Raw genomic sequence first — 26,133 nt, forward strand, 5'->3', positions numbered from 1 at the left:
CCCCTGCCAGCTTGGGGAACACCAGGGCTACAGTGCTGCCCCGGGAGGCTGCAGGCTTTGTCTCCATTCCTCCTCCAGTCTGGCATCTTGGAGCCTCATCCACCCATCCCCTCCCTCATCAGTTTCCTGTCACACTTCTATTCTTACTTCACAGAGAGCAAGGGTCCCTGTCCTCTGTCTCCCAGAGAGAGAGAGAGAGAGAGAGAGAGAGAGAGAGAGAGAGAGAGAGAGAGAGAGTGAGTCAGTCTCTAGGAGTTAGGGAAGATGTTGGGGGCACAGTGGAACCAAAGACAAACAGCAGACACACAGTGATGTCAGTGTTGCTGGTTACGGTATAATGACGGGGGAGGGCAGGATTCTGCCTGCTCTGGGTGGTGGCCGTGGGTCAACCATCTGGAGACAAGGAAATGACAAGGCAGCCAGATTCTACTTTAGCCAACTGGGAACTCTGATCGTCTCTGTGCTAGAGAGAAGGCACTTAACCATACCAGAAAGTATCCCTGTGGTCAACTCAGCCCTGACTCGTTCCGAATCCTCTTTAGAAAATAAGAGAGAGAAAATTAACAAGATACAATAAAGTGCTGGCAATAATGGATAACCTTACGTGCATGGTTAGGGGCAATGGGCTATTTCTGCAGATGGTTCCAAGCAAAGACTTAGCAAGAGAGCATCTATAATGCAAGAGAATGAATGGGAGAGGACCACAAGACAGCCACATAAGGAACCACACATGTGCACCCCTGTGTGCACCATGATCCACAAACGCCCCACACGCCTACAGTCTGAGAGGTGTGTAGGGCAGGACGCTGGCCAGACTCACATCTCTGATGCTGACCCAGATTCCCCTGCTGCCCATCTGTGCAGCTCCATCCCGGAAGCAGTGGTCACACTCCTAGGTCCCAGCCCCACGAGTGGGTGACACACCTGCCTGAGCCATCTTCCCATGGCAAACACACCGTAGGCCTGGACGCTGGGACAGGCAGACACTTGCTGATCTCTGTAGCATGCCTAAGTCACCTGGGGGCCCAGGTAGGGAATGGCTCTCCATGCTCTGTTCATATGGAACTTAGTGTCCTGGGGGAGAAATGTGGGCCAAGTCCTGTAGGTAAGGGAGAGGACCCTCAAAAGGAGACATGGCCTGCCCTCCTGCCACAGTCATGAAGGCACAGAGCGTGAAGAGTGGTACTCACATTCTAACCAGGCACTGGCCAAACATGCCCCTCTACAGCCAGCCAGCCAACAGGGCACTGTGACCATATCATCCCCATCTCACCAGAAAGGTGACGGGGGGGGGGTGAGGAAAGGAGGACCTCAAATGCTGTCCAAGATGACACCCAGGGACTGAGTTTGTGGAATAGGAGACGGAACCCCTGGCTGACACAGTCACTGCTCACTCCGGCTAGAGATGTGTTTGTCTGTGTACCAGAGTTACGCCTACAGTTCCACTGAGGTCACCCAGGAAGCACAGAGAAAGCGAGGTCACTGAAAATCTCATGCACAGGGACCACGGCTGTCCTCACTTCTAAAGCGCTGACATGAAGTTCCTCAGGCCGCTGGCAACTTCAAGGCACTGGTGCCCCCATATATACACCAACGTCCCCCATGGTGTTGTGGGGGCAGAGCCAGGCTTCCGTGGGCTTTGCGCAGAGCCTGCTGGGCTCTGGCCTTCTGGCGCCCACTGCCTCAGCTCAGCCCCCAAAAGCCTCACTGAGCACCCGTGGGTGCCAAGAGAGAACAGATGGCTCCCAGTCTGACGCTTTTGTGCCCCATCCGAATGGGGGAAATTGTGCTTTTTTTTTTCTGTGACTAAGAGGAATGTTCTTTCTAATCAGAGAAGACGCCGCCATCAGCTTCAGATGCAGACACTTTCTACCAGCAGTCAGCTCGCTCTCTCTCTCTCTCTCTCTCTCTCTCTCTCTCTCTTTCTCTCTCTCTCTCTCTCTCTCTCTCTGTGGGGGGGGGGCGCTCAGGGCATAATCGAGAAAGAAGAGCCCAGCTCCTGGTGACCTTATGCTCTTGAAGCACCTATGGTACCAGAAGTGGTAGTAACCTTGCCCTAGAGCAAGCAGATTCAGAAAGGTGGTGGTTTAGGGAGGTCCATTCCGAGGTTGGCTTAGAAACCCATTGGTGTACAAACCTACTATGAAGACCAGAGCTATCCCATCCAGCCATGCTTCACAGAGCAGGCTCTGCTCAGTGACAACCTACAGCTTCACCCACAGTCCCCCCAGGAGGGAGCCTCTGAAGCCTCATGGCAGGAACTCAGCAGGTAGCAGGAGGCTTCTAATTAGAAACAGCACAGAACTCGGCACTTCCTTCTAGAGAAGGTTATAATTAGTTCCAAAAATTGAAAGATTGCTTCACTTGATCAAATATTTTGATTAGCAGGGAAATTAATTGTACTGTGCCTTCATTTATATTTACAGTGGGTAAATGAATCTAAAATGAATCTAAAAATAATAGCGGCGGAACTGCCTGTCCAAAAAAAAAAAAAAAAAAGCATTGAAAACTTAGATGAAAATGAAGCCTGAGCTCAGGGAGGAAGATGCTCTTGCTCTCCTGTGACGCCTGCCTGACACAGAGAGGCAGAGGGAGCTAAGGGGGTGCTCGAGCCCCAGGGAAGACCACTGGGCAGGTGTCAAGACCTAGGACTGTCTGCATAGTGAGGCATGACCTCACCACCCCAGGTGCCACCCCAATTGTCATGGTGGCGTGAGGACTGTGAAGACTACTGTCAAGTATCCCCACAGGGTCCTATGTTTGGACATTTGGTCCCCAGCTGGGAGACTGTGGGAGGCGATCGGAAGTGGGGCCTAGCTGGAGGAGGTCACTGGGTGGTGGGTCTGAGCTGCAGCTCTAACTTGCCCTTCCAGGGCCATAGGCTCATCAGAAAGCCACTCCTACCTGAGTCCTAACTCTCTTACCCCCTTCCCCTCACTGTCTCCTAGCTCTCCAGCTCACTTCTGGTATGCAGTGGGCACTCGCATGGAATCCGCCCAGGCCTGTGTAAATTCCCACCACACAAATCCTTCCAGGGTGTGAAACTGACATAAAGTTCAGAGTCAAAGCCGCCCCTTTGGCTCTTTGATAACCCAATAAACTCCGGGGCAAAGTCACTTATGAAAATGCCAATAAATTCCTCTACTCATAAATTCCACACCACGGACCACACCGTCGGCAAACATTCAGCACGAACTCCAATAGGTTAGAATATAAGTAGTGATACGGGTATTTGCTGCTGGCTGGGTGGAGACCCTGTGAGGCATGCCAGCCACAGTGCAAGGAAATCTGTGTGACAGTCCCACGGGCAGACAGCGAAGCAGCCCTCACTGTACCGAGGGAAGCTAAGTCCACACTAATCTCAGCCCTGATAACTTGCTCTGGGTGGGGGTGGGGATGCCGTGGTCTCTGAACCTGGGTTTCCTCCCCCTGAAAGATGGTGCTGACAGAATGTGCTCCCCGGCGTGCAGGGCTATGGAGGTGACCAGCCAAGAGCATTTGTGACAGTGCCTGGGGTGTGGCTGGCTTGTAGTGCCTGCCTGATGCCCTCCTGTCTGGTGACATTTGATTGTGGTGACAGGAAGGTGACTGTGGCTGGCCAGACACAATCACTGGGTGGACAAGTTGTTCTTTCTTCTTAGTAGCTCAGCACGATCCAAACTCAGGCTTCCACAGGGGTGGCCAGGGCCAATTCTGTGAAGGTGCATCACCCAGTGGGGTTCTCTAAGGGCACCCCTTTGTCCACCACACTCCTGGATCCAAAGATGCCCGTTTGTCGGATGAGGAGCTATGGAGTCCCACTCAGCAGAGCTGCGGTGGACACCACTGTGTTACAGCCATTCTCGGCAGGACTTCCTTGGCACAGTGGCCCTGGGGTTGGCTTCCGGTATGACCTGCTGGCAGTACCACCATTGAACCAAACCCATCTCTGCCACTCAGTAGATCCAAAACTACACTGAGCAGGAGTGACTTCCTTCAGGCAGGGCGATTCTCTGTCTTCCACACAACGCACTCGGGCGTGGGATGCTTTTCTGGAGCTGAGGAGGGACAAGAGCATGAGGAGGGTGGGGACTGTCTCTTTCTCTCTCCTTTGTCCTGTAACCTGGCCACTGGGCCACATTTCAAGCCTAATACTTCTCCTTCCTATTGAATGCTGGAGAGGTCGATCTCCAATGGTTAGGGACACTGGGGTCACCGTCCCCTTCATGGATCCACTGGCCTCTGTTACCATGGGGCTGGCCTTCTGTGTGAATGGGCTGTGCATGGGAAGTGTCTCAGGCTTGCTCACAGGTGGACTCCTGGGCCTCCCCACAGTGGGACTCCAACCTTGGGTGGGCTCTTCCGCCCTGGCCTTGCTCTTGCGAAGCACTAACTGCACCGGTGCCTCTGGAAGCAGGAGCTGCCTAGAGCAGAGCAGCCACAGTGTGGATCCAGGACCTAGGATACTTTTCCTGTGGGGAGGGCTTAGTCCCATGTGCCTGCACAATGGACACTAGACGTGAGATCTTAAACATGTCTCATAAGGGACATGCGGGTCACTGAGCACGAGAAATGGGTGGAGCCAGATGACGGACTTCTTTAGGTCTTGAGGTCTTCCTGAGGGCGTGGGTACAGGTCTACAGCCCAAGAATCAAGTGGCCTTGGCTGGGGGTAATCATTGCTGAATCACTCTGTGAGGAAGGTGTTGGCTTCTTTAATTACACTTCGGTAATCTCTTTTTAATTACTTGCCTCCCTTGTGTCCCTAGAGGGAGAGGATGGCTGGTGTCCCGTTAATGAGCTAAAGTAAGACTTTACCCACTTCTGACTTCTCTTCCTCCCTGGTGAAGAGCTGGAGTTAAGCTGTAGCAGGCTGAGTGACAAGAGCCTATTCTCCCCCAATTCCCCAGTCAAACGGAGTGGGGAGTCCCCAAGTATTCTCTGTGGCCCAGAGCAAGGCATCTACACTCTGAAAAGCATTCAAGTGCCATAGGGTGGTCTCTGTGTCCATGCTTCTTGCCCCAGTTGGTAAACAGGACAAACTGAGCACCCACATAACACCTGTGCTGTGCTCCCCTTTACGGGGTTCGGGGGTTGTGGTCCTTTAAGCCTGTGGTCCCTGGCTCAGCTCGTCAGCCTGGTAAACAATCTTGTGGTTCACCTGGTCTTAGGTGTGCACCTCTCAGCCAGGCGTCTTCAGGACCCTGGGGTTTATGCAGGACTGGGGTTCAGCTACCTCTCTGGTGCACCCCCTAGGTCAGTCTCACTGTGGTGGTCAATCCCTGATGGAGGAAGGGTGTACAGAGGGTGGGATCAGCTGCCTTTGTGGCCTCGACTCTTCCCAGTGTTCTACTGATGAGCGCTTTTGACATACTTTGCCCAGCACCCTCACTAGAGATGGGATAAAGAGAACCCATCATACAGTGGTTCTCAAGCTGTGGTCGCACATCAGCTATCCTGCATATCAGATATTGATATTACAATTCATTACAGTAGCAAGACTACAGTTAGGAAGTAGCAATGAAATAAGTTTGTGGTAGAGGGGTCACCAAGGCATGAGGAACAGTGTTAAAGGGTTGCAGCATCAGGGATGTTGAGAACCACTGCCGGGACGGCTAATGTGAGGGGCTCCAGGTGCCTCGGATAGAGGCCTAGTGGCATTTGCCCCTGCTAAATCCTGCGTGAGGACATATGGTACCCAAGGCAGGACTGCAGATGCCCCCACCCCTGCAAGGTATGGGCTCTTCCTCTCCACATTTGGCTTCTACAGATCTTTCGTTGTAGAGTCGAGCAGACCTGGACACTTTCACCTTCCATCAAGTCACTCAACAACTGTAGGACCCTAAGCCTGGCAGAGCCGTGACAGCCTTCCCTGCAGAGCTCACCTTCCCCCACACACCATCGGCTCTACGCTGACAGGCTCTTCATCTCACTGTGTGCCTTGAACACGCCGATCTCTGGGAGGCCCCTCTCCTCTAAGCCTCCCTCTCACGCAAGCCTGATCCAGCTTCCTACTCATTTTGCAGCACACCTTAGGATCAGACATGTGACCTAGGCTTTGTTCCCTGTCCCCTAGGCTGAGGCAAATACTCTGGAAGGCAGGAAGTATACACCAGGTGACTTATAACTTCCTGTAATTTTAGCTCCAGGAGATCCAACATCTCTGACCTCTCCGGACAGTGTATATACACACACCCCAGACACATACAATACACTTAGTTTTTAAAATTAAAAAATAATTTGAAATGAGTCACAAGAGTCCTGAAACCCTCTGGCAGAGCTCAAACCCTATTGCCCAGAGTCTGACTGGAAAGGCCCATGCAGAGGGGTTGGAGAGAAGCCATACTGCTGAGCAGGGGGACAGTCTCAACTCTTCCCTTCAAAGCTATGAGTTCAGGCTAAGTGGTGTGTGATGGATACATGTGACTCCCCCGGATGTCCACTGTCTACATCCGATCACCTTCGACAGTGATGATTTCAGATGATGTAATCTAATACACAGAACTGTATCAGTAAAGAAATTCCTGCTCTTTCACCCCAGACATTTTTGCCCTGGGATTCCATAAAAGGTAGACATAGGGTGTGGGCGTTGGGGCTGGTTCAGGAGATAACATGCTCTTCACTCAAGCATGAGGACCAGAATTAGGATTCCAGAACCCACATAGACACTGGGCAGGCGCATTCCTAAGCCAGCCCAATCCCCAACTGCATTATCAATACTCATCCTAATACCCACAGATAAGCGCAGCTCTCACCCCTCACCTGAGGAGCTTCTCTGTGCAACAGACGAAAACATCATGGATGGACGCATCACCAATGGGCCATCACAGAGAGCCAGAACCGGTTAAAACGTAGAGAGCAGATGACCATGAAGTGCCCGGTCCCTAATGCTACATCTACAATGCGACCCTACACCCGAGCTTGGGGGATACTGTGAAAGAGAGGGCTGGAAAACCGCTCGAGCCAGAGGACCAGAAGTCTGCTGTGAGACTGTGTCTTCTGTATGTGACAGGGAGCTGCCGCCATGAGACCTCAAAATTACATCCACCTAAGCAAGACCCGAGTGGTGACATCAGTGGACATGCCACAAGACCCCACCCCCGGATGACGGGATACGGGAAGTTAATGGCTCCCAAGAGACGGAAAACCAGACTTCTCCAAAGATGAGCTCCAGAGGTTATCAATAGCAGGCGGTCAGCACGAAACACATAAACACATATACATACAAGCAGCAGTAAACCATGCTTTTTCTCCCTCTGTCTCTCTTTCCGCCTCTGGCTTTATATGTATAAAACAATAATTAAAGAAGACGTCATGAATCTGAGAGGGAATGGGAAAGACAGGGGAAGAGTTTGAGTAGGGAGAAGAAAGGTTGGAAATTATGTAAATATGCTACTAATGAGATTCTCAAGGAAATTAAAAAAAAAAAAAACCAAGGGAGCTGGTGTGGTGGCCCACCTGCGATGCCAGCCCCCGGGAGACAGAAGCTATGGTTAGCAGGCTAGCTAGACTGACTGATCATCAAGAAATCAACCACAGGAAGTACAAGGGAGAGAATTTGAGGAAGACATGTGATAGCAACCTCCAGCCTCCACATGCATGCACACATACTCATGTGCCCATAACATGCAAATGCACACACACACACGCACGCATGCACACGCACGCACACATATGTATCCCATAGACGTTGAAAACTGTAAAATGTGGACATTGATTTACAAAGGAAAGTGTTTGCAGAGGCAAAAGTGGGAAAACCCTAGACACTTAAGAGTAAGGGTGTCAATGGGACGTTTCTAAGCACCAGCATTCTACCCGTAGGTGGCACGGCACCATTTAATATAAGTGGGAAAAGCCAGGATGTCTTCGGTGTCACCTCTACTCAACGTAGCTACAAATGCATTCAAACGGGAAAAGCAGTCTTCAAGGAGGCACAGAGGCGTTGGCTTGGAAACTGCCCTCTCTGCAGGCAGGGCAGGTTGGGGCAATACTTGGGAGAGCCGATCTGTTTACCTCCCTTACCCCGTTAACAATGAGGAAACTGACAGGAAGCACCCTGCCTGAGCTGGAACTCCCTGCTTCCTTGTCGTGCCAAGTCACTGTCGCTGTGGGGGTCACATGAATACTGTCTTTTCTCAGCTTTGCACAACAAACAGTCTAATTCTTGTAGGATGACAAAAAGCATGGCCACCACGTGTGAAGAGTAAAATCACGCCACAGAGCAGGCCAGGGACACAGGGCCTAACACCACAGTACGCGCATGCGCATGGATGCTTGCACATGTGTGTTTACACACATGCATCGCATATGTGCATATGTATGCATGTGTGCCGCAGGACACAGGCACAGAGGCTTTGCCTATCATGGAAGAAACCCAAGACAGCCTACAAGCTCCCAGCAGGAGGGTGGGCACACACGCAGGAATACACGCATGCTCGGGAAGAGAGCATTTCCATTTAATATGGAGATTATTTGGATAACAGATTATGTGAATGAACTAAAGCCAACATATCAACATGAGTGACAGCTGGGCATGCTGGCTTTATGACTGTAATCCTGAGACTGGGAGGCTGAGGCAGGAGATCGCCCAGCATCTCTGGGTCAGAGTCCTCACCTATAAAATTGGCCTATTACTAGGAGGTGCCTAACCAGGAGGCTATGACTGAGGACAGTGGACTCAGGAGTTCAACACGGCCACACAGAGGCTGGCAACTGGAAAGGGCATTAAAATGGACCAGAGCAGCCAGCCCAGAGAACAGTTAGCCCCAGACAGTGCGAGCTCTCTGTGGTCTATCCACTGCACCCTGTTGTTCATCCCTCACAGCAACTGTGTTCCCCCTCTCAGCAGAGACTGCTGTGTGGAGTGGTGTCTCCTCACTCGACTAGGCTAGGACTGTGGTCAGTGACGCAGGGCCACCTATGTAGCCACAGGAAGCAGCCTGGCCATTGCCATCCCCACTTCACGAAGCTGGCCTGGCTTCCCAGAGGACTTCTACCTTCTACCCGTGCATTTCTCCGGACCACCCCACCTCTATGTTCCACTCTGTCTGGGGCTGCAGGAGCAGCCCTCGGCCTGGCCTCGGTGGGCCTCACTTCTCTGGATGCCAGATCTTCTTCTGAGACCTAAGGTCCTCTGAATGCTAAAGCCATCAAGTGAGAGCAAGCCCCCAGGCTTCTTTGAAACAAGAAAGCGCTTCCCCGCAAAGCAGAAGACAGTTTCCCTTCCGGCCTGCCACACAGACCATCACAGATGCTCATCTGGGTTGCTCTAATGACGACGAGTGAATCGGCTGTCCCTGTGAGCTGCTTTGAGGGAGGGTGCCTTACCTCGTCCAAGAAGGAGCTGAAGTTCTCCAGGAAGTATTTCCAGTGTATGTTGGCTGTTAGGTGAAGTCTTAACCTCCTCAAGAAGTAGTGGTATTGGTTGTCTGTTAGCTTCTGGCATATGCTCTTGAGAACATCTCCAAATTCCATAGCCTTCACGAACCCCGTGTCCTCTTTATCCAGGGCAGAGAAGGCCTAAAACAACAGAGAAGCAGAGGAAACACTGAAAAATGCTCCTGGTGAATGAATGCCCCGGCCTGTGTGAGGGGCTGTGCCCGCACTGTGAGTGGAACCACCAGCCTGACACTGCGGGTAGAGCTGTGCGGTGATCATGACAAACCGTGGGTCGAGTTGTGCGGAGGCCAACTGCAAAGGTGTAAACCGGTGCTATAAAAAGTATGCACACACTTTCCCATCTGTCGAAACAAAGTCACTCATTCTTATTGCACAGGGAAATATATATCAAGTGGCAGATTAAGATGCTTTCTTCTAAAGTAAAAATTTAATGTGCCTGCAGCCCACAAGCCCGGCTCTCCTGGGCCTTCTTTCTTTTTTTTTTTTTTTTTTTTTTTTTTTTGGTTCTTTTTTTCGGAGCTGGGGACCGAACCCAGGGCCTTGCGCTTCCTAGGCAAGCGCTCTACCACTGAGCTAAATCCCCAGCCCCTGGGCCTTCTTTCTTGTTCTGTGCAAGACAGGCACACCTTGGAGCAGGGAGCCTATGTAAGCAAAATAGCACAGAGCTTTTCAGGCAGCCATTGAGACAGCAGGGCACGGCAGGGCACAGAGGGGCAGTCCTTGGCCCTGGGTGGCTCAGCTAAGTCCTTGACCTCTCTTGGCTTCAGCACGTTCTCTGTAGCGGTAGACCTCGCTAAGGGTTGTTGTGAGTGACTCTTTGGCTGGGAAGTAAAGGGATGTGGGTACCAGGGGCACAGCCATTTAAAAGAAGATCCAAGCAAAAGAGGCTTCGTGCTGTTGGGATGCTAGAAGCCATGTGAAATGGGGAGATGAGACCATGATGCACTGGGAACCTGAGAAGCAATGTTGAGTCCAGCTCCTAGCGTCAGGGCCTGAAGCTCCCTGAGGTCTGTGAGTAAACTCAGTCTGCTAGCCACAGCACAGGTGTGGGAGCTAAATAGGAAAAGGCTGTGAAATCTATAAAACATTGCGGGTATAGTGTTGCTGTGTTGTCTGGAAACAAGACAGGTGTGTGGCATCTGCAGTGGCTTTTGGCGATGTATTTGCATGCCCTGTCCTCTCTGGTAGCCATCCTGAACCAGCACCACCCCAACCCCTGCCCTGTCCCCTAGCCTCCACCCATCCCACAACTCACCTCCTGTTCTCTCTGCTGTAGAACCCCACACCACACAAAGATTGTTTTTCAGAAGAAACCACTGTGGTTCCTCCCTGAGGCTCAGGGTCCCTAGCTTCAGAAACATCCTGAGAGAGGCCAAGCTGTGTCACTCGAGACCCAAAGAGTCAGAAACCCTGAGCATGAGCGTTCTGCTCCTGTGTTCCACAGAAGGGCCTGTATACAGAAACTGGGAGACTTGGCCAGCCCGACCACAGCTCACAGGGATGCTGTACCACAGAGCTGCCTTCCACTTTCCTTCTGGTTAATGGCCTGGGGTGCTAAGTCCTCGCAGAGAGCTAGCTACTGGCCATGCGTGTCTTATAGGACAGAGGCCAAGTTCTAGAGCGTCTCCCAGCTGGCAGTGCATGCCCGCCTCTCTGCTTCTTTCCCCACTGCCCCTCCTTTATGGATCCAGGCATCCACCTCACCTCCTTACCCTGAGGGAGTAGGTGGATCTCATTTACTACCAAACCAAGTCCAAATTTAAATCTAAAATTAGAGGCGGCCTTGGAAGCCTCTTTGCCTGTGAGGGCTTTATGATCTAATTTAACCTTGGTGGTAAGCGATATAGTAACACATCTCCGGGAGACACCTCCGCAGCCCAGAGGAGACAGACACCGTTCCTTCTATATAGATCAGGCTGGTCTATTACTTATGGCAATTCTCGTGCCTCAGCCTCCCAAGCAATGTGACAGCAGGTATGCGCCAGAATGCCCAGCTAGGACTTTAAATCCTTAGGCTTCTCAGATTTGGAGAAGAGGGCGTGGACTGGTTCCTCTCTGCTTCCAGCCATCTTCACAGCCCTGCCACCTATGACAAGTTCATTCACCCCCCAGCCTCAGGTCCCCCTTCTGTAGAACAGGAGGAATGGCCCCAAGCAGCAGGCTATGCTCTAGGAGAGAGAAAGTCCATGGTGGCTGACCGCCATCAGAGCTCCTAGCAGGCAGAAGCATGGCTGTCTGCAAAGCACTGGAAGCCTCCACCTGTGCAGACCCCTCCCGCTGTGACATAGAACTCTGCTCTGTGTATGGGGAAGGGAACAGGGACATTCTTCCTGGCAGATCCTCATGCACATGGTCCGAGCGGCCTCTGCCAGTCTGTTAGTCTGAGCTGACTACAGTCACCTGGGGTTGGTGTGCCCACCTCATGCACTTGTGAACCAGGTTGGGACACACTTTCAGGAGCGTGGTTCCCAATCACTCTTTCCAGAGACACTGCCATCAGGCTAGTGTCATCAAGGCACTACATCAGGCTAATGTGGTCACCCATAAGACAGTGGTAGAAGACCCTTCTCAGATGATCCATGGCCTTCTGGTCTCCCACAACAGTCTCTGTGACACAGCCTGTCCTGTTCAACCTCTTGAAGGCTACTTTATGGTCACTCATCCCCATGGGTCACTGGCTTGAGCACACTGAAGGCTCATGAGGTGTATGTGTCACTGCCATCCAGCTTCTCTGTCCTCTAAAACAAATTATCTTTGTCTATGAATGTGGGCAGTTGTGTGCCAAAGTGCAGGTATGAGCACAGCCCGAGGTCTTGGCCTCACCTTACCCCTTGCATGAGACTGGGTGTCTATATCCTCTGCCTGCCCCCTGTGGCCTCAGCTTGCCTGGTGTTTGCTAGACCCACCTCAGTGGGATGGACAGAGCCAGGGCAGCTTTTCATAGAACAACAGTGGAGACAGAGTTGCTCCAGTCAACAATCTCATCTAAACTTATTAGATGCCCAGGAGACTGGAGAGAGGTGGTGGGGTCACAGAGGGCAGAGCTTGGAGCCTCTCAGGGGGAGTGGGGGGTGAGTTTACAAGATGGGGCTCTTTGCAAATTGTCATACCTTTACCAAAGCAGGCTGGGAGGACTCCACTACCTCCTGCATGCTTTTTATCACCTCGTCTGGGTTCAGCTTAGAGAAGTTGATGGGTGAGCTCTCTTCTTTCTCCTTTGGGTGAGGTTTGCTGGCCCAGCTGATCTCAAGTGCTCTCAAGAACTCGACGGGGTCGATCTGATTATTATGCACACTGACGTCCAAGCTTCCCCACAAAAGAAAAGAATAGATTCATTCATTCAACAGACAGTTGCAGAATACAGAGAGGCAGTGTGGGAAAAAGAATGATTCAAAGAGGTTGGTGCTGACCCTGCTGGAACATGCCCACTGGTGCACGCTTGAATGTCACCACAAGGAGGAACAAGGTGAGGGCTGTGAGAGGTAAGACTGAGGGTTGCCCCAGAGGGGAAGCCATGGGCTGCCTTGTCCTGAAGACCCAAGACCTGATGGCTGGGCACTGGGGCTCAGAGCTTCAGGGAGCAGGAGGTAGAAAGGGTTGCTGGGTGAAAGATGGGTGCCAGCCCACTGCTGGGGCATTTGGGGTGGAGTAGCCTAATGAGGAAATACCTAGGCAGCAGCCGGCTAAGACACAAGCTGGTCAGGGAGTTCCTGTCATGGCAGAGGCTTTAACTATGGGGTGTGCAGAAAGGTGTGGAAGTGGGACTCAGAAGGGAAGTATATCAGAGATAGTACATGGATGGGGGAACTGAGGCAGAGACACTAAATTCTTCTCCAAGCCTGGCTGAAATGAGTTGTCAAGCCAAAAGCTCTCTAAGGGTAGCGTACAAAAGCTATCTAGCTTAATATTTCCTCCATAAAAACTCCATCTCAGCAGATGTCCCCACAAGGACATCCGTGCAGCAAAGGCAGCCCCTTCATGCCCTCAACTCAGACAGAGAAACAATTCCCTCTAAATTCCGAAAGAATAATTTGAGTTAGGTCCAAGAGTTCTCCATGAGCACTCGGTGTGTTTATTAACGACACCAGAAGTCTCTTGCCTGGCCCAGAGGGGAAAGTGCTTCCCACTAAGAAAACTGACCTGATTTTGATCCTCTATCTGTGTTTGTTTCTCTTTCTCTGTTAAAGGGCTAAGTGTGGAGATGGAGGAGACATATGGATGTGTGGGGCTTGCTAGCACAGCCTACCTGGTGAGCTATAATCCAGTTCTTTGTCCAAAAGGTAGAAAGAGGAGGCAGACGGAACACGTGTGTGTATGTACACACATGTGTGCACACAAATGAAAGGTCGCTACTTCTGTGATTAGGTTCTTGGGGCCCTTGAGTGTCTGGATTTCCTGTCAGCTGAGCGGGAGCGAGCATCCAAGGAGAAAGCGTGGAAGCTTGAGCAGGAGAGACGTTTCCAGTGACTTGAATGCTTCTCAAAGAGGCGAGAACCTCGCTTTGCAAGTCGCAGCTGTGGAGCAGCCTAGACTGCCTGTGTTGGCATGGACCATGTGACAGGGACACAAGGACACAGACAATCAGTGCTGCTTCATGCGCAGGGAGGAGCTGCCAGCGCAGTATTAAGATGCAGCAAAAAAGCAAATGCATATGCGAACCTCCTTGCTAGGGTTTGGAAAAGTCTATTTTGGATCTAGGAAAGAATAATCTACATGTAATTACCAATAGCCAAGATGTTTATCATCAAGGGGTCTTTGAGAAGGAACAAGCGACTGAGTGATGGATCCTTATTAAGGCTTCGATGCGCAGGAAAGTTGATCACCCATTGAAGGGTGGAGAGCAGACAGTCTGAGGTCTTTTGTGTTGTTTATAAAAGTATCAAGCCTAACTACACTTTAACAAGACTCTCAGAACCATTTAACTAATTACTTATCGCTGTCTATTTTCCCGTGATTTATTCATTGAACACATGAATTCTTATTCAGCTGGAAATAGACTCAGAGAGAAGACTCTTAAAGGAGAGAACACGTGGGCACTTCAAGATGGTCTGGATGGACCGCCACTGCCACACTCATCTGTCACGCAACGCGTGCACATGCTCCATACATACCACCAACAAACACCTCACACACCACACACACCACACATGCATTATACACCACACACATGCACACATACATACACACATATGCATACAGACACGATATACCACCACACACGCAGTATATACTACATATACCATAAACACATACATGCACATATCCTATGATACACTTCAATACTATAATGTACAACATACACATCCGTATAATACACAGTGTGCACATGCGCATGCACACATTCAAAGCAGCAGGTTTCTTACAGCTTGCACATAACAAAGCAACATCTTCAAAACCAGAAAATTATTTTCTTCCCGGATTCCAGAGGCATACATGCTGACAAGCTGTATGAGGGACAGTTAAAACATTCCAGAACCAAGCAGTAATTCCTGTCTACCGTTTTCTAGAAAACTACTTCAGGAAGGACCAACCCCAGCAGAGAGAGAATGTCCCAGGGTGAGCTGGGCATTTTTCAGCAGTGACAAGGAGCCAGAACACTGAGCAAACAGGCATAACTACATGACCCTGGGGAAAGTCCTATGTTGAAAGGAAAATGACAGCTGACCATGGTAAGGTGGATTCTGCTTGCAGACCCCTCAAGGTCGGGTACAGCAACACATGGCGAGTGTTGTATGAAGTTCTGCATGTTTGTGCAGTGGACACTGAGGCCTGACAGGAGACAGCAGAGATACAGACTAAAACCCAAGTCTTCCTTGAAAGTCAATGACACAAGCTAAAAAAAAATCAGAAGTGTTGATCTGAGCTTATCATCTAGAAAAAGGACACGTTGTGCTCCAAGGCCATCAGCTAAAAGCCTTCAGCTCCTGGCCGTGGGGTTGGGAAGCAGCATCAGCAGGGACAGGGCAATGGGCTGCAGCTTTCAGTGGGGAAGCCCTGAACTGGGCACTGAGAGAAGTTAAATCGTAGTCAAAGGAGTCTCTGCGCAGTAAGCAGCAGCTGGAGGTTGCCTCAGGGTCAAGGCTGTGTGAGTAGACTGAGGAGAAGGGAGAAAACCATGATACCAGGCTATTAGTCAGTACAAGAGGGGCATATTGGGAGGGAGGGAGAAGGGGGGGAAAGAGGGAGGGAAGGAGGGAGGGAAGGTAGGCAACCTCTTCAGAATGATGATGAGCTCCTCCTCCTTTAGGGGACACCCGCATTCCTGCAGCACCTTCTGCACCCTACCGAGGGCTACAGGCCTGGATTTTTCCATTGCGTTGAGTGCCTTGCTGATCTCCTCAAAATGGTCCAGGAGTTTTTCCCTGAAAGAGAAGCCACCTCAGACATTAAGTCCAGGAGAAAAGTAACTCTTGATGCTCACTCCACCGTGACAACCTGACCGTTGAGCCAAGAGCTATTATGGAGAGATTTTGCAGGGTCGGAGAGGTGTTTGTGTGAACAGGAGTTCCAGAGAAAAGTGGTCAGCCTCTGCTGCCTTCCTTTTATCACCATTACCAGCCACGGCACCGCCCTGGAGAAATGCCGACCCCGGTTTCTGTATCAGAGTTGGTACTTTTCAAAGGGAACCAAGAATTTTAACACAAGGCTGGTAAGAAAAACGCCTCTACTCTTAATAAGTGCTTGTGCATACCTACTGTGTGACGTGTGCTGCTGTGGATGCTGGGCACACAAGGGCCCCAAATAGTCAGCAGAATTAACATGACAAGGGACAGACAAGTCTGAGGATATGAGAGGACACGTGCACAGCACGGCGGGTTGGGAGGAAAGAAAAGAGCGGGTGAGAGGAACCACCAAGCCCCATGGTGGCAGAAAATTGTTCCATATACTGGTCTCATTGGGACACTAGCTGGCAGCACCAAAGTGACAGGACTGGAGGAGAACAGTGACCAAGGGCTGTGGGCCAAGCATCCTGGGACACTTCATCTTTTCATCTTATTTATTTACAACTTATTGTTTATGCTTTATAATTTCTAAATCATGTGCTTATTTGTGCCTGGATGTGGGTGTGAACATGTGAGGGTGGGTACCCTTTGGAGGCCAGAGGAGAATGCCAGATCCCCTGGGGCTGGAGTTCCAGACAGTTATGACTAACCTGGCCTGGGTGCTGGGAACAGAACTCTGCTGAGCTGTCTAACCACTGAGCTGTCTAGCCACTGAGCTGTCTAGCCACTGAGCTGTCTAACCACTGAGCTGTCTAACCACTGAGCTGTCTAACCACTGAGCTGTCTAGCCACTGAGCTGTCTAGCCACTGAGCTGTCTCTCAGCACCAGCTTCACGCTCTGGTCAGCTGTGTCCACAGAGCCACCACCTGTGCATGGCCCACAGCGAAGAAGCCAGTGCCCCAGAGTGTGCCAACACAAAGGATCCTCTTAGTGACCCTGCCAGGGGCCTCAGCCCACTGGGTAGATGAGGACAGACAGTGTGAACTCAGGGTTGACTTTCTTGCAGCCTGCATTCTAGTCTCTATGGTTTACTCTGGAGGGAGAGTCTTCCTGACTTTAGTGGACTGAAACAGTATGGAGCTTGCTTGGTAAAGTGTGTGCACCTGAGGTTTGATTCCTACTATCCCTGGGAGAAAGACAGGCGTAGTATTCTGGTGTGCACTCCCAGCACCAGGAAGGCAGAGACAAGCAGGTCACTAGGCCTTGCCAGCCAGCACAGTCTGGTTATCAAGCTCCAGGCCACTGACAGGGCTTGTCTCAAAGAACACAGAGGATTGAACTTGACCTCTGGCCTCCACACGGACAGCATACATGTGCACACCTGAACATGCATTCCCCTGACTCCCCTACTGCCTTAGGGTTTCTGTTGCTGTAACAAAAACACCATGACCAAAATCGAAGTCGTGGAGGACTTAGCTTAGCTTACTGTACTTGGCTTATACTTCCACATCATAGACCATCATGGAGGAAGTCAGGACAGGAACACAAGCAGGGCAGGAACCTGGAGGCAGGAGCTGATGCAGAGGCCGTGGAGGATGCTGCTTACTGGCTTACTCTCATGGCTTGCTCAGCCTGCTTTCTTATAGAACCCAAGCCCAGGGATGGTCCCGCCCAGCGTAGGCTGGTTCCTTCCTCATTGATCACTAATTGAGAAAATGCCTCACAGCTGGATCTCAGGGAGGCATTTCTTCAACTGAGGCGCCTTCCTCTCTGATGGGTCTAGCTTGGGTCACATGGACACACCAAGCCAGCAAGTTATCCCTACCTAGTGTGGCCCATGATGGACTGTCTAAACTGCATCATCTCCACTCTTCCACATCCCTGAGTGTCTTCCTCCTAAGCCACTGAGTAAATGCCTATCCCACGGGCTCAGGCTGCACCTTGGTTCCCGGTTGTCCCTCAGGGGACAGAATGGGTTAACAGTTTCAAACAGTGGATCTGTTCTGGTTCTTGTCCAGCACTTCCACTTACTATTTGAGGGATGGCTCCTTGGGCAAGCCTGAAAACGGACCACTGAACTCAAACTGTCTGCACGCAGGAGGGGTAGGCTGCGGTGAAACACCGGTCAGTTGGCAGGGGAAAATACACTAAGAGAAGCTATGCAGAGGTTCAGGCCCTTCCCTTGGGGGCTTCCCATCTGCAGGGGGCTGGAGATTCTGACATCTAACCCTGGTGAGCCCGCTGGGTGTAACCGAAGGCAGCTGCCTTGGGTAGCTTACAGCGTTCTGTGCGCCCAGCCCCCGGCTGTGGAGCCCCTGGTTCCCATCACAATCCTACCCCACTTAGCTCTTCAGGGTGAAAGCGGAGAGAATCAAAACAGTTTTTGGAGATACATATTTTTAGAAAAATCGAGGCATTCAGCATTTCTTGGACTGGCTTCTGAGCAGCAATTATTTCCCTTTCAGGGTAAACATGTGCACGGAGTAAATGCAGGCTTGGAGCAGAGATCGACAAATCCTGCCAAACAGAGCTGCTGTTGGCCCACACTGGGCAGCAGCGCCATTCTGGGGTCTTGTCCTCCTCTGGCTCTGACTAGTGATGCTGAGGAGGACACAGCCCTGACCCGGTAGTCACCGAGACCTGTTTACTTCCTTACCCGCTGTGCTCACCTGCTCCCTCTCCACGTGCTTCCCCGAGTGGGCTGTACCAGGTGGCTGCTCCCTGGCTTTCCTTGTTCTCAGTTTTAAGAGCAGAATAAAGGCCTGGAGATGAATGCCGGACCACAAGAGCCTCTGCCTCGCTGGCAACACGCACTAGGACGACTCCTACCAAAACTAACTCCACGGGATGGAGGCAAACGTCTATTACTCTGACCTTCAATTCATCTACCCGTGTTTTCTGAGCTCATGAAGCCGGTCGCCCCGATGGCTAGTCATTATCTAATGATTCCTTCATGTGTGTGCAGGCGGTGTGTGCAGGTGTGCGTGGAGGCCAGAGGTGGTGCTGCTGGTGTTGTAGGTCCTTGGAAGCCACCATTCTGTTTGTTTGAGGCGGGGTCTCTTTCTAGCCTGCATCTCTCCAGGCTAAGACCAGTTGACCAGTGAGCCCCAGGAACCCCCTTTTCTCCACCCCCCTGACACTAGGAACAGGCAGGCACCATCGTGCCTGGGCCAAGTTGGTTTTGGGAGATGGAGCTGCTCACGTGTTTGCCTTCTTTGGTGAGATGGCACCACTGAGGCAGGAGGTCAGGCGAGGGTCAGAGTACAGTGTGGCACAGCACACAGATCTCCAGCCCATCCCAGTGCTGTCACCGGCGCAGAGGAGAGGAAGTATTTGCATAAGAAGGGCCAAGGAGCCGCATTACTCACACGTGGGGGGAGAGACAGGCACGAAGACCCTCATGGGTAATGAGGCCAGCCCTGTCTGCTGAAGATAAATTCCACTTCTCATCAGTTTGTGGCACATTTGATTTATACCAGCCTTGTGCGTATTTTACACTGACTTTCACAAACTCAATCATTTGCCTGCGGTTTCCGCGGTGCGGTAACTTCGACATAATCCAAGGGTAAATTTCACCTGCTTGCCTCTTAAGCCCACCCTGCCCTGTGTCTTCCTTGTTTCCTTTGGGAGTTCCTCAGCAGCTCCTCTTCCATTACCTTGCGTGCCTTGATTGGGGGGACAATGCTGACGGTGACAGCTGAGTGCCACCATTTGAAATGGCAGGGACAGCCACACACAGGTAAAAGCAGGAGGAGCCACATACACAGTAGCTCACCTTTACTTAATGTCCCTCTGTCCTTGCTCAAGCACAGACACCCTGGCCTATGCATGCATGCATTTCAAATCCCCGTGGCCCGTGGGCCATGGTCACATGCCTTCCAGCGTGTGCAGCAATGGTTTTAATAGGCAGACACGAGGTCATACATTACTCCCCAAGGCCAGCACGCTGACTCAGGGTGGGGAAGGGTCTCCTTTGTTGTGAGTCACCTGTACCATTGCAAACAGCTTTGGGTTATGCTTGGGATAAAGTCCTTGAAGCAAAAATGGTGAGTTAAACCACCGCCATCCATTCCTCTGTGCGTTCACTTAAAGGTGCTGACATGGTGCCTGCATTCCAGATGGGCCACTGCAGGGTGCCCAACTAGGAAGGACAGTGTTGGGGCGGGGGTGGGGGGATAAAATAAGAAAGAGCCTGTGAAATGTGGCTGTCTGGGGAAAGACATGGGTAAGGCTTCCTGTATTGTGGCTCTTTAGAAGAGCTGCTTTCTAGGCTCCACGGTGTCACGTGATGTCGGTGTCGCGTGATGTTGCAGTCTTATGGGAGCCCTGTCAGAGCAGCCTTTGCTGTCTGGGTGAATGAGGGCAGAACCCAGAGGCGGCACCCCATGCTGACACACCCACCTTTCACTTATCTGGTGCAGCTCCTGGATTTCCTCCTGGACCTGCTTGGGCTTCGTGAAGTGACCCAGGAAGTTGAAGTAATCTTCCTTGTAGGGCCGGTGGACCTTTGGGGAGTATCGAATGCCCAGTCTGTGCAGGAACTCTTGGTACGTGATATAACCCCTTCCCTCGGTGTCATAGCTTTGAAGAAACAAAGGCAATGCTGTCAGTGGAGGTGTGGAAAGTGAGCTGGCACTCGGGGGGCCGGAGCCACATCAGCGGGAAGTCTTCCTCCTTGTCAGGTACAAGCAAGGCCAGCAGACTCATCACGAACACAGCCTCAGCCCGTGCCTATGACCCTCTCTGTGCCTACACTTAACAGGGCCTCCAGGAGATCTGCAGGTCCACTGACTTGACAATCAGAGACAAGCCCTAGGAGAACAGACCCAAAGCACCCATCTGCAATGTTTATGGAAACACGGTGGCAAATTGCAGAAACAGACCCCCCCAAGCCCCCCTGTGCACACACTTTTAGTTGGGTACCGCCATGTAAATGGAGTTAGACTAGGGGTTAGAAGAAAACCTTTCAGGAAGCATATTCCACCTTGAAGCCTCAATAAATGAATACCACTTGATTCAAGGATGTTAAAAGCCCCTGTCTCTACTTTGAAGAGACACCAATTACACATACCCAGCAAGGGAGCCTAGAAGGAAAACAAGATAAGAACCGTGCTTTGTGCCTTTTAAGTCATTTTCTGTTATCAAGATTTTTCTGAATTATAATTCATTAAAAAGGGAATAATGGAAGTTTTATCTCCTGATGCTATTCACATAGAATAGAATTACTTCAATAAAAAATTTGAAGGCAAATGGACCATCTTCCTCTTCTTTTTCTCTTTAAGTATTTGTTTTTAACAGAAAGGTCTTGGTCTACCGGTAACCAATGAAAAGGTAAAATCTTAGCTGCAGCTTTTCCTAGATTAATTTAGGAGCTACAAGGGACAGGATCCTCTAGTTAAGACATGTGATGCTGGTTTTTAGAGACACTGCTCCGGGTGACACCCAAAGAGATCCCTCCAGAATGGCCATACTGTACCCTGCCCATGGGGTGAGTTATCTGTTCCTCTGAGAGAGCTCATCCCTCCTCACAGGCAGAGCAGTGGACAGGAGGCCAGCAGCTGAGGCAGGGGTGCAAGCTCTTGTGCTTTCACTATGCAAAGAATGCCACGAGTCAAATGACTATCTTCCTGCCCCAAGCTAGTGGACCTGCCTGGATGCCTATGGGAGATGTAGTATATAGCACAGGTCCCACTGTACTCTGTGGACCCACTGCTTCCCTTCAGCCAACAGACCTGTCTCTGACATGGGTGAGAAAGTCACCCTCTGCTGAGGGAGCTCAGGGTACCCTGGAACCCAAAGGCCAGGCCCTACAACTCCCAGGAGCCATGGCAGCCCTTGAGGGTAAAGACTCAGAACAGCTGCATTGTTCTTACTTATGACTGGCCCGAGAGTCTTTCCCAGGTGTGTGCGATCAGCGTGCTCTTCACTTCACAACCGAGGAAATTACAGCCTGTCCTTACCTGTGAGTTTTGCTTTTAAATCAATGCACATGGGAACTGGAGAGGTACTGTTAAGAGCACTGGCTGCTCTTCCAGAGGACTTGCATTTGATTATCAACCCCATAGGATGGCTCAGAACCAATCATAAATCTAATTCCAGGGATCTGATGCCCTCTTCTGGCCTCCTCAGGCACCAGGCACACATGTAGGACACATATACATCCATGCAGGCAAAACACTTACACATATAACATTAAATAAATCTAAAAATGTTAAATAGAGCAAAACACAAGAGGAGCCCCTGTCTAGCCTCAGGGCTGCCCCTAGGCTCACACCAGAGTGATAGATATATCATGTGACTCAAGTAAGACACTCCCGGACAGTGTTCCCAGGACCCCCAATCCACAGGAGGGCTGCTGACACTCTCAGAGGATCAACAACCCATCCCTCTGATGGTCCACCCCAGCAAGGGGGAGGGGAACCTTTCCATCCTTCTGGGTTTAACAGCCCATGATCCTGGCCTCCCTTGGGTTCTTGGGGCCTTATGGGGACCAGCAGGCAGAGTCTGCATTTGCTGTTGCCATCTGCAAGTCGAGGGTGCCAAGTCCAGGTCATGTCTCCCCTTCATGCAAGCTTCCTGAGGCACTACTGTGTCTTAGCCATTGGTCCCAACTCTCAGGCCTCTGAGGCAGCCTCACTGCAGCCACGTGACCCTCGTGTGTGTGTGTGTGTGTGTGTGCGCGTGCGCGCGCGCGCGAGCATGCCCAGACGGTGCACTTCTGAGGCACAGATTTCCCACACAGCCTGCTCTCTGCCGTGACACTTGGGCTGAATGAAAAGGCACTTCTTAATTACTTTATTAATGAAGATGGCAAGCAGGCTCTTCTCATCACAGAGACGAGGAAGAGCAGATTGCACAGTTGCAAAAAAAAAAAAAGAAAAAAGAAAAAAAAACGCTGCTATGAATGTGAATCGTCGCAGAGCTAATTCTGCTTACATAACCTCACCCTTCATTATGCAATCCTCTGTGTAACATTAAAAAAACCCAACTGTCTACAAAGGTTGAATTTTAAAATCACTGAGCAACAGATATGCCAAGGAAAATGTGTCCTGATCAGAGGCCCCAGAAAAGCTCGCATGTACGCACAGCAGTGGTCACGAAGTCATGGTTAGGCAGGTGACTCTGCCCATGCGTTGTGTAGTGTGATTGGTCACACATGAGGTCTGCGGACACGCACACCCGTCACTCAACTTTGCTCAGAGTCTTAGTCCTCTGTGCCATTTGGACACTGGACTCTTGCATGGGTCTCAGAAGGACCTTTGAGCACCGTGGCCCCGGAGGTAGAGGGCCTGGTCAAGGGCATGGGACATAACCTGAAGATGACCTAGAACATGTGGAGAGGCTCCAGGAGCCTTGTGCAGCTGGGACGGGAGGAATTCTCTATGGTACCATCTTAGGGACTGGTTTGATGGCCCAAACATCTGCTTTTCAGAATGAGGAGTGGCTGACTTTCTAAGCTGGTACCCGTTAGGCACCCAGAGCAACTCCTGACAGCGTGGCAGTAGGTGAAGTGGCCTCTGCTGTAGCCCCATCCTGTGCAGGCCACTTCCGCCCTCCCAGGGATAGCACATTCTCGCCTTCCAGGGAGCCATGGGACACAGGCTGCTCTAGAGCCTGCTGGATTTCTTCCTCATTCCGACCTTTGACAGGGTTTCCATGCTGAGCTTCATGACAGGCAGGCCCCCACAGTGAACCTCTGTTCCTTGGTTTCTGCCCCAGCCGTCTTCTTCCCTAAGCCGCAGGCCCTACTCATCCAGCCTGCCCACCTTGCACATCCTGTTCAGGCATCAAAGGAAGGTGGTATTCTAGGCTCTGCCTTTAGCAATGGCAGAAGCAATCTCACTTCCTGCTCACGGAGAACAGGGTGACGGCCTACAGCATGGCTTCTTTGTCAGGGTTCTTGGTTAGAACGCACACTGGAAAGTGCTACTTTATATCCGAGTCCCTACATAGGACCCTGTCAGGACTGAGGACCTCCCAGCATCCTCCTGGCTGGTGTCCGCACACACCTGCTGGTCTCCACAGATGCTTCTGACATAGCAGCTTTCCTGCACCATGGCCTCTTCTGTGCACCCATAACATGCCTTCTCCAGGGTTTCCAACACGTTGGCTCTGGATTCAAATCAGCAAGTTCCCACTGGAGGCCTCAGGATGCCCGTTACTCCAGGGGAAGCCCGGCCCCACCCATCTCACCACCACTGTGGGCCCTGCGCAGGTTGAGGCCTTGGGCTTTTTCCATACAAGCAGTACATCCCCAGCTCCTTCCAGAAGCTCTGCTCCTGGAACACCCTTCCCCCATCTATGGCTCCTGGGTTCAATGGCTGCTCATTCAGATGCAGCCGAGCTGTCCCGTCCTAGAGCTGCTGAGTGGACACTGAGGGTAGAGCCTTCAGCTGAGACCCACAGGAGGCTCTCCCAGTGACCCCAGGACTGAAGGGGAACACATTTTCCATGTGGTCAGGGGTTCTCGGCAGCTCCTTGCAGCTTAGCCAAGCAGGCTGCTCCTGGGTGCTCAGGCTCAGGGCTCCAGAGCTGGCTTCAGTGGGCAGCTTTCCGTCCACCCCTAGAACCAGCCTGATCCCTGCATGCCAGGGCCCAGGGCTCTATAGTCTGCACCTCCTGAGTGAGCACTCACGGAGATGAGGAAGCTACACCCTGGAAGCTGGCTGAGTCGTCCTCACTTCCTGGGAGGGAAGTGTCCTCAGGAACCATCAGGTACAGGGTGGAGTTTGAAGGAAGAGGAACATATGGAGGTACTTGAACCACTGAGATTTGGGGTCAATTTATTAATTTATCTCAACAACGTAAAACGGGCCCTTCCAGGCTAATCCGCAGCACGAGGAGGTGTACTTCAGAGGCGCCAGTAAGTGCTGGGTGAACACGGGATGCTGAAAGCCCCTCCCATCTAGATCTCAGACCCGAGTTGTCGGGAGAAGCACACCACTTTCCTCTGTTTCTTGCTGGCTTCTTGCTCTGACATGTTTGGATACACCCAGGCTTCCTGAGCTGGAAGGCATCATGTGAGCCCCAGACTTCCTGGGCCCCCGTTTATCAAGAGCAGCAGGGTACACTGCCTCCTTTACACTGTCAGTCAGCCTTGAGCTGGTCAGCTGTCTCACTGCAGCTTTCTGGTGCAACCAGATGTTAGGACAGCTGCAAGGGAGGCTACAGATGCCCTGAGAATGCCTGAGGGGGCGTACTCACTGCCCACAGCGCCCTCTGCTGCAAAAAAAGGAAGGCAGGCTTGTTCTCACCAGCGGCCCTAAGGGGAAAGGCTGGGGTGGGGTGCTGTGCATGAAGAGGTAGCATCCAGTTCATATGCCTGATGTCTGCTCTCCTTGATCTCCTTTGACCAATCAGAACCCTTCCTAATCTAAATTTCCGCTGTTCTGGCCTCAGGTGCCTTATATTCTCCACATGCATTGCACGGTGCCCTCGCTGTCCCCTCGCTGTCTCCGATGCAGCGCAGGGTCCGGTGGTTGACTGTGCTGCTCTGGGCATCACATCCCAGGAGCTTCTGCCTTCTCACACTGCCTCACATCCGGGCTGCTAAAGGCTGGTACCACCGCCTCAATCCTCAACATTCCTCTCCCTTCCCATCCTCCTGGATAGCCTGCAGCCTCCTCCCGCTTGGCACCACGAGCCCCTGTTGGCTTCCGAGCTCCAGGATGGTCTCCTGCAGCTCCCTTCCTCCCTGTGTAGCTCAGGGAGGCCTTCAGAAGTAGGCTTGTCCATATTGTCTTCCTACTGACCTCTTGGCTCCAGGACAAGGTCCACTGTGACCTGGCCTTCATGGAGTTCAGCTGCCATTCATGGTCACACCACATGCTCTCTGGAGGTCCTACTGTCTGTCTTCTAGATGCCTTTGTGTCTTAAGGTGTTATTGCTCTGAAGAGACACCATGACCAAGGCAACTCTTACAAAGGATGACATTTAACTGGGGCTGGCTCACAGTTTTGGAGGTTCAGTCCATTATTATGTCCAGGCAGACGTGGTGCTGGAGAAGGAGCTGAGAGTTCTACATCATGATCCTCAGGCAGCCAGGATTCCACACTGGGTGGGGCTTGAACATAGGAGACCCCACCTCCACAGTGACACACTTCCTCTAACAAGGCCACACCTCCTAATAGTGCCACTCCCTGGGTCAAGCATTCAAACACATGAGTCTAAACTATTCAAACTACCACGCTCTACTCCCTGGCCCACACACACTCGTAGCTATAGCATGATGCAAAATGCATTTAGTCCAACTGCAAGAGTCCCTGCAATCTATCACATTTAACAATGTTTAAAAGTCCAAAGTTTTTGGTCT

At 51.5% G+C, this 26,133-nt stretch overlaps 1 protein-coding gene and 1 long non-coding RNA gene across 8 annotated transcripts in view; one reads left to right on the forward strand and one right to left on the reverse strand.

Annotated features, from left to right (window-relative positions):
* Nucleotides 1-26,133, reverse strand: part of Efcab6 (EF-hand calcium binding domain 6) — a 186,977-nt gene that overhangs the window by 17,418 nt on the left and 143,426 nt on the right. For all 7 annotated transcript variants that reach the window (XM_039080311.2, XM_063263623.1, XM_039080309.2 and 4 more), the window contains 4 exons: nucleotides 20,223-20,402; nucleotides 15,590-15,739; nucleotides 12,488-12,683; nucleotides 9,306-9,497 (listed from right to left, as the gene is read on the reverse strand). In XM_039080311.2, the coding sequence (XP_038936239.1) occupies nucleotides 9,306-9,497; nucleotides 12,488-12,683; nucleotides 15,590-15,739; nucleotides 20,223-20,402 (718 nt within the window). The remainder of the gene's footprint in view (nucleotides 1-9,305; nucleotides 9,498-12,487; nucleotides 12,684-15,589; nucleotides 15,740-20,222; nucleotides 20,403-26,133) is intronic.
* LOC102549885 (uncharacterized) lies at nucleotides 15,629-21,071 on the forward strand. The gene is made up of 2 exons (XR_355875.4): nucleotides 15,629-16,026; nucleotides 18,287-21,071. It is a non-coding gene; the product is annotated as an uncharacterized LOC102549885 (long non-coding RNA).

This window comes from Rattus norvegicus, chromosome 7 (genome assembly GCF_036323735.1).
Source record: "Rattus norvegicus strain BN/NHsdMcwi chromosome 7, GRCr8, whole genome shotgun sequence".
Classification (NCBI taxonomy): Eukaryota; Metazoa; Chordata; class Mammalia; order Rodentia; family Muridae; genus Rattus; species Rattus norvegicus.